This window comes from Sarcophilus harrisii, chromosome 2, assembly GCF_902635505.1.
Source record: "Sarcophilus harrisii chromosome 2, mSarHar1.11, whole genome shotgun sequence".
In the NCBI taxonomy this organism is placed as follows: domain Eukaryota; kingdom Metazoa; phylum Chordata; class Mammalia; order Dasyuromorphia; family Dasyuridae; genus Sarcophilus; species Sarcophilus harrisii.
Genome location: NC_045427.1, coordinates 71336489 through 71344118, shown reverse-complemented (window position 1 = coordinate 71344118; position 7630 = coordinate 71336489). Strand labels below are relative to the sequence as shown.

General features: G+C 34.2%; 1 protein-coding gene across 1 annotated transcript; it reads left to right on the top strand.

The window, feature by feature from the left end:
* Positions 1-4780: 4780 nt before the first annotated feature.
* On the top strand, positions 4781-5906 carry LOC105749103 (olfactory receptor 1361-like; the record flags this gene model as incomplete). Its single annotated transcript, XM_031950345.1, has 1 exon — positions 4781-5906. A coding segment is annotated over exon 1 (972 nt), but the record flags the coding sequence as incomplete, so codon positions are not given.
* Between the last annotated feature and the right edge of the window lie 1724 nt (positions 5907-7630).

The window sequence follows — 7630 nt, the reverse complement described above, 5'->3', positions numbered from 1 at the left end:
AAGAACACAATTTTTAAAAAATGTGCCTCAGAGAACAACAGCCTACAAAGAAGCAAAGAAAAGATGGCCATTCATGAATATAATTTCTTCTACTATTAAATATTAAATATTAAATACTATTAAATAATCCTGTCTTGAACTGGTAAAATATTGTTACATATTTTGAATCCTCCTTGATGTTTTGCTGGACACATGACAATGTTCTGTTCTGCTCAGTTCTATTTTATTTTATTTTTCTGTTTTTCTTTTTTCTATTCTGTTTTAAAATTTTAAAACAAAATTAATATCTTTAATGAAATTGCCTTCATTCTCAGTAATGTTCTGTTGGTTTTTTGGAGGTCTTGGGAGCAGTCTTTTTTTCAGTCAGAGTAATCACCTCAAGAAGAGCCAAGTGTTAAAGTCCAATTCTTTTATTATCTCCTTCACAATCTAGTTTCCTTGCCTGGGGCCTGGGCTAGCTTTCTTAGAGGCCTTCCAGAGTCTTGGTTTCAGTGTAGAAACTAAGGAGGAGAGCCCTGCCACCGGTGGTGTGAGATGGGATGAATGAATCTCTCTGAGTTTGAGGGCTTGTGCTTCAGCCTCCAGCCACCACAAAGTAGGACGATGGAATGAATCTGTCTCTCCTTGGCTCCGAGAGCTTCAGCTCCTGCCTCCAATCCACTTGTTTTCTCTGCCTCTTGTCTCTGAGCCTCTCAGTCCCCCATAAGAGCAGTCACCAAAAGCCTGATGGAAGATGGAATGAATGTGTCTCTGGGTCCCTGCTGGCTTATTATATACTTTATTATAATTACATCATCGTAGGTGTGAATCTTGTAATACTATATTAAATACTTAGTACATGTACTGAACTAGAGAACTATTAGCACCATGCTAAACTAGATAACCATTGTCTTTATCAATTCCACTGACTTAATACCTTGTAAAAATCTTTGTTTCTGAGTTCTGGCCCATAATTCTCTGTTACCACCCAGAAAATGTCCCTTATAACAAAGAAAAAAAAATAGGGGTTCAGGGTGGTAGTTTAGCAAAACTAAACAACATTCAGTTGAATATAATTAAATGCAGTGTTCCACATCCCTAGTCCCCTACCTCTACAAAAAAAGAAGAGAGGTATATTGTCATATCTCTTCACTGTGGCCAAACTTGGTCACTATAATTACAAAGAATTTAATTCTGGATTTTATTTTTGTTATTTACATTTACATTATTGTTTTCTTGATTCTGCTTACTTCACTTTGTTCATATGTCTCCCATGCCTCTCTGTGTTTATGTTCAACATTCTTTATGGTCCAGTAATATTTCATTCTGTTGATGTGCCACAATTTATTTACTCCTTTGGCAGTTGATGGACATCTACTTTGTTTCCAATCTCCTATTATTACAAAAAAGACATTTTGATATATGTGGGACCTTTCTATCTCGAACTGTCCTTAGGATATATGTATAGCACCAAGTTAAAGGGTTTGGACATTTTAAACATTTTCATAGAATAATTCTGCCAGCAGTACATTAGCACCTGCATCTTTCCACAACTTTTCCAACATTATTCCCATATTTTATTATATTTGCCAGTTTGCTAGATATGAGCTGAAATCTCACAGATGTTTTTTCTTAATTTGAATTTCTTTTAGTGTTAGTGATTTAATGAAATATTTATTATGTTGTTAGGGTTTGCAATTATTTTGAGAAATTTTGTTCATATTCTTTATCTACTTATCCATTGAAAAATTGCTTATTCTTATATATGTGCATTATTATAACAGAACCTTATCAGAGTTATTTGATACAGAGATGTTTCCCTTTTTCTGTTTTTTTTTCTTAAACTTGTTGCATTAATTTTTAATGAAAAAAGAGAATAATTAGTGAAGACTTAGAGAATGGTAGAATGGCAGAGCTAGGCTCTCATCAGAGATCATCTAGTACAATCCTTATGTTATATAAATTTACAGTCTTTAGAAAAGACAAATACAGAAAAGTCTGGAAAAACTTACATGAACTGAAGCCAAGTGAGTAGAACCAAGAGACCATTGTACACAGCAATAATAATATTATGTGATAATCAACTGTGACGGACTTGGCTTTTTTCAATACTGAGGTGATTCAAGGCAGTTCCAATGGAAAGAAGCATCCTCAAACAGAGAGAGAACTATGGAGACTGAATATGGATCAGAGTATATAGTATTTTCACCTATGTTGTTATTGTTTGTTTGCTTGTTTTTTTCCTTGTGTTTTTTCCCCCTTTTGATCTGATTTTACTTATTCAACATGATGAATATGGAAATATGTTTAGATGAATTGCACATGTTTAACCTATATCGGATTGCTTGCTGTCTAGGGGATGGGGAGGGAAAAAGATCTGGAACCCAAACTTTTGCAAAGGTGAATGTTGAAAAATAAAAAAACTATTATTAAAAAAAAGAAAAGGAAATAACTTGCCCAAAATAATACCATAAGTTGGTGACAAAATGAGAACTCTTAAGAAATTATCGGCTTTTCTTCCTCAATTTTTCCTTCTCTCACAGAGAATGGAGAACAGAAATAAGTTGGGGATAATTAAGTTGGGGACAATTATTCTGTGCCTGTCTCTAACAAGTTGTCATGGGAATCGGACCCTAGAGACTCCTGAACCTGTGAAATATTCTCCACACAAGACTTATGTAGGTATTTCAGCTTCAGAAATCTAGGACTAAGGTCCTTTCTCTCTACTCCTTTCTACCATCATTACAAGCTTTAGTCAAGGCTTTATCATCTTAATCATGCTTCTTCCTCTAGGGAAAAAAAATTCCTGAATTCCCTACCAGCTACTTAATGTGAATCATTTCAAAGAGAGAAGTGGAGAGAGCAGGATTAGACTACATCCAAATTCAACAAAAACCATCCAGGTAAGGGCTGAGGGAACAAACAATAGCACAGACTCACATAATCACAGATTCCCAAGAATCTGAATCTATCTTAGATTTTAATTACTCATATCTGAGTAGGAATCTCTTCTACATGGTTACCCAGTGACACCTATCTCCTTAAAAATCACTATTCAAGAACTAACTGCCTCACAATGTAGATAATTCCTCTTTTGGATGACTGATTATTAAGATGTTTTTAAATACTACTTTCCAAACTAAGTTTCCATTTTAGGTATATGTATAAATAGCCATAATAAGAGAGAAAGAGAGAGAAAAGAAAAGAAAAAAAGTTTAGGCAATGTATTAAGACAATATTGAGCAAGGAAAGATCACTTCACCTTGGAAGTTCAGGGAAAGTTTCATAGAAGAGAAGGTAACATTCTATCTGTATTTTCCCAACTCAAGACTCACCTTCATGAAGTTCTCCTTTAGCACCTCAGCCCATATTAATCTCTCCCTAACCTGAATTCTTGTGGCATCCATTATATATTCCACATAATTGAACACAACCTCTAACCTCTAAGGTCCCTTCCAACATCATAGTTCTATAACTGTGAGGTAAAAAACATTACTTTGATTTCAATATTACTTTAAGAATAGGGAGGTAAAAATCATTCTGTACCTCATTCCTATGGGGAACAATTTTGCAAAAGCTGACTATGAAAAAAGATAGTCACAGAAATAATATCTCTAAAAACTTCAAGGACTATTTTATGCTGAGCAATTAGAAAAATGGAGAAATTTGAAGTCTTAGATCTAGGTGAATTAGGAAAGATCATTTGAATACAAGTCTGAAGATGAGGCCAGGGAAAGATTAAGTAATGATGTATAATAGTTAAAAATTAGGTGGACATGTATCCAACTATGCTTTGGTATTTACTCTATGTTTGCTTACTTTAGATTTAACATTTCAATGATCTGCAAGTATGGAAACCCTATTCACCAATACAGATAACTCTTTCATAACTAGTAATTAGTTTAAAGTTCCTCTCGATGAAAATTTATTAACTTGTAGCTAGTCTGATGATAATAACTAGCATTTATGAGTGGCTTAAAAGTCCACAAATAACTTCAGATCTTATCTCACTTGATATTTATATCAGTGCTAATATTATCCCCATTTTACAAATGAGAAACAGACTAAGAGAAGTTTAGTAAATTGCTTGTACAACTAGCAAGTGTCAGGGGCAGGATTCAAACTCAATTTATCACTTTGCCACCTAGCAACCTCTCCAATTTAGACAAACTGATCCTTGGACAACAAGCATTTAGTCTATTACCAGCCCTATATTTAAACTGTTTCTAGTGTGGTAGGATTTTACACAACTTATTTTCCATTTGCAGTGTACAAAGGACAATCTGTAAAATTCATATCTTAGATCAACTAAAGGAAATGGAGATGTTTAACCAGAAGGAGAGACAATTTTAAGAGGAAATTATAACTAATTCCAAGTATGTGAAGAACTTTTACACAGAAAAGGAATTATTAGATCCAAAAAAAAAAAACTTCGATGGGAAAGCAAAAGGTACCTGTAAAACATTTTTCATTAAAAAAAGAAATTTAGAAAAATTTTAAAAGAAAATGAATTGAACTTGTACTGCTTGACCTAAAAGCCAGAACTAAGAATATTGAATAGAAATTTTAAAGGGGAAAATTGAGGTTTAATGTAAAAAAAAGGAACTAATAATTAGTACTGTACAAATAGAATAAGTTCTCTACAGAAGATGTAGGATGAAATCTTGTCAAGTACAGTATAAAAGTAATTCTTGCTGAGGAACTTCCAACTTCAAGAATCTGTGATTTTGTGAGAACCTATGATTACTTCTGTACAGTGCTGAATATTTCATTAATTATGACTTTTTTCATTTAATATTGCTTCATGAGATGATCTTACTAATTAATGTTGCTGTTTCACTGTCCTAATAAAAACGTTTTCTTTTCAAAAATTAAAGCAGTGAAAAAAATATATCTGCATCTCAGCCGAATAAACACTGCAAGTTTGTATTCATAAAAAACTACTCTTTGAATTGATGAGAGATATTCCTCTGACTTATTTAATGAACTACATTTTATCTCCAATAGCTATGAACAGAGAAAATCAAACCCGTATTTCTGGATTCTTCCTCCTGAGTTTCTCTGAGCTATCAGAACAACAACAAACTGTCTTTTGGTTGTTCCTGTCTGTATACCTGGTCACTATGGTTGGGAACCTGCTCATCTTGATAGCCATTGGCTTAGATGCTCACCTTCACACCCCTATGTACTTCTTCTTGGCCAATCTCTCTTTTGTCGACCTTTGTATTTCATCAGTCACAATACCCAAGACACTGGTGAACCACATATTGCAAAGTAAATATATCTCTTACATAGAGTGTATGACACAGATATATTTCTTTATCACTTTCACAAACATGGATGGGTTCCTCCTGGGAGTTATGGCATATGATCGCTATGTGGCCATTTGCCGTCCACTCCACTATACCACCATCATGTGCCCTAGACTCTGCATCATTTTGGTGATGGTATCATGGGTCATCACTCACCTGCATGCTCTTTTACATACCTTACTTATGGTCCAATTATCCTTCTGTGCTGACAATACCATTCCCCACTTCTTCTGTGATCCATACCCCATCCTAAAGCTTTCCTGTTCCGACACTTACCTCAATGACTTGATGGTGTTCACTGTGGGTGGGATGGTGTTCATGACTCCATTCATGTGTATTACTATCTCCTATGTTTACATATTCTCCAAGGTATTGAAGATTCCATCTACTCAGGGAATAAAGAAAGCTCTGTCCACATGTGGCTCTCATCTCTCTGTAGTCTCTCTGTTTTATGGTGCTATCATGGGAATCTATCTGCGCCCATCATCTTCCTACTCAGTTCAGGATATGGCTGCCACAGTTATTTTCACTGTGGTGACTCCAATGCTCAACCCTTTCATTTATAGTCTAAGAAATCGAGACATAAAGGCAGCCCTGAAAGAAATAAAAAGAGAACTTTTCAAAGATTTTAAAATCACAAAATTTTAGATCTAAAAGAGACCTTGGGGGTTATATAGTTGAATCTTTAATAATTACTCAAGTGCCCTGACCTCCTGCCTCCTTTCAGCTTTATAGTGGAGATTAATTAAACCTAATGGGCAGGTCCTCCTGACTTCCTCATCCTAATCTAGCATATATGCAAAGAAAATCTAAGGATCCTGAAATCTATGGAATGTCAGCTCAATTTCATGTCAGATCTGATGCAGGTTGCACTTTGAGCTTGTACAATATGGGTCTGATAAGAGGAGTATTGCCTTGTTCTTGTAGAATTATAGACTTTCAACAGGGAAAAGACTTCAGATTTTCTAATCCAATGCATATCTATAGGAATGCTCTTTAGCACATCCCCAGCAAGAAGTCAGTCCAACTTAAGGTAAAAATTTTAAAGCATAAGGAATGCATTACCTCTCAAGACAAAACATTTTTAAATGTTTTTTAAATAACTCCAATTGTTGAGAAATTTCCCCTTATATTGAGTCAAAATTTGCTTCTTTGTATGTAATACTTCTAGTTCCATCTTCTGGGATGAAGCAAAATGAATTCTGTGCCTCTTCCTTTTGACTAACTTTCAATGACTTCAAGACAGCTATTATGGTAATTACTTTTCTATCACCCAGTCCCAATGTATTTTCTCTATTTCAGGATAAGCGTCCCTACCTACTTAAGCTAATTCCTATGTAATATGGTTTCTACTTCTTTTGCCATAGTAGTCACACTAATAATGACTTTTTCCAGGTTAGTAATCTTGCAGAAATATAGCACTCAGAACTTAATATTCCAAATGTAATCTAAAATAATGTCCCTTATTCTGGACACCATCTTTTGCCTTGGAGCCTGTCATTCAATTTGTTCCATAAAATTCTGTCTCATATTCTTATCTTAATTTAGCCTCAATCCCATGAATATTTTGAATTCCTATGAAGTACTGTTAACTTATATTGACCTTGTAATTCACTAAATCCTGATGATGACTCACACTCAAACTTTTGTCTTCCTATATTGTGTATCTATGAAATGGATTTTAGAAACCCAAATATTGTATTTTAAATGAAGTCCTAAATGTAAAATTTAATAACTTGAATCACCTTATCACTTCTTTAATAAAAAAATTTTAATGGATAAGTTTTGTCTACATAATAAATAAAATAAAAATCCTTTATCTAGAATTTGAAGCTATCCAGAATCTGCTTTCAACCCATCTTCCTAGCTTTATTTCTTTCCATTCTTCTGCATTCCTTCTACATGCCATTCTGAATGACTCTTTCTTCTCTGATTTCATCCTGCCCTCTGCGCTTTCATTTCCACACACATATATTCCTCATTTGTAACAAGGTATTAGAGCTTACACCAGATACAGATACCAACTTCTGGGAGAAAACATCATATAACCTCCCTACTACATGGTTATTTGAAGCAGGCTTAATTTATAAATGTCAAAGTCCTGTTTTTAATTGGGTTAAGAAAAAGTTTCCTATTATTGTTCTATAAGAAATGATAAGCAAGCTGATTTCAGAAAAGCCTGAAAAGACTTACATGAACTGCTGCTGACTGAAGTGAGCAGAACCAGGAGAAAATTTCACATAATAAGTTTATGTGATGATCAACTATGATAGACTTAGCTTTTCTCAGCAACACAATAATCTAAAATAATCATCAAATAGTGGAAAATGCTATCCTAT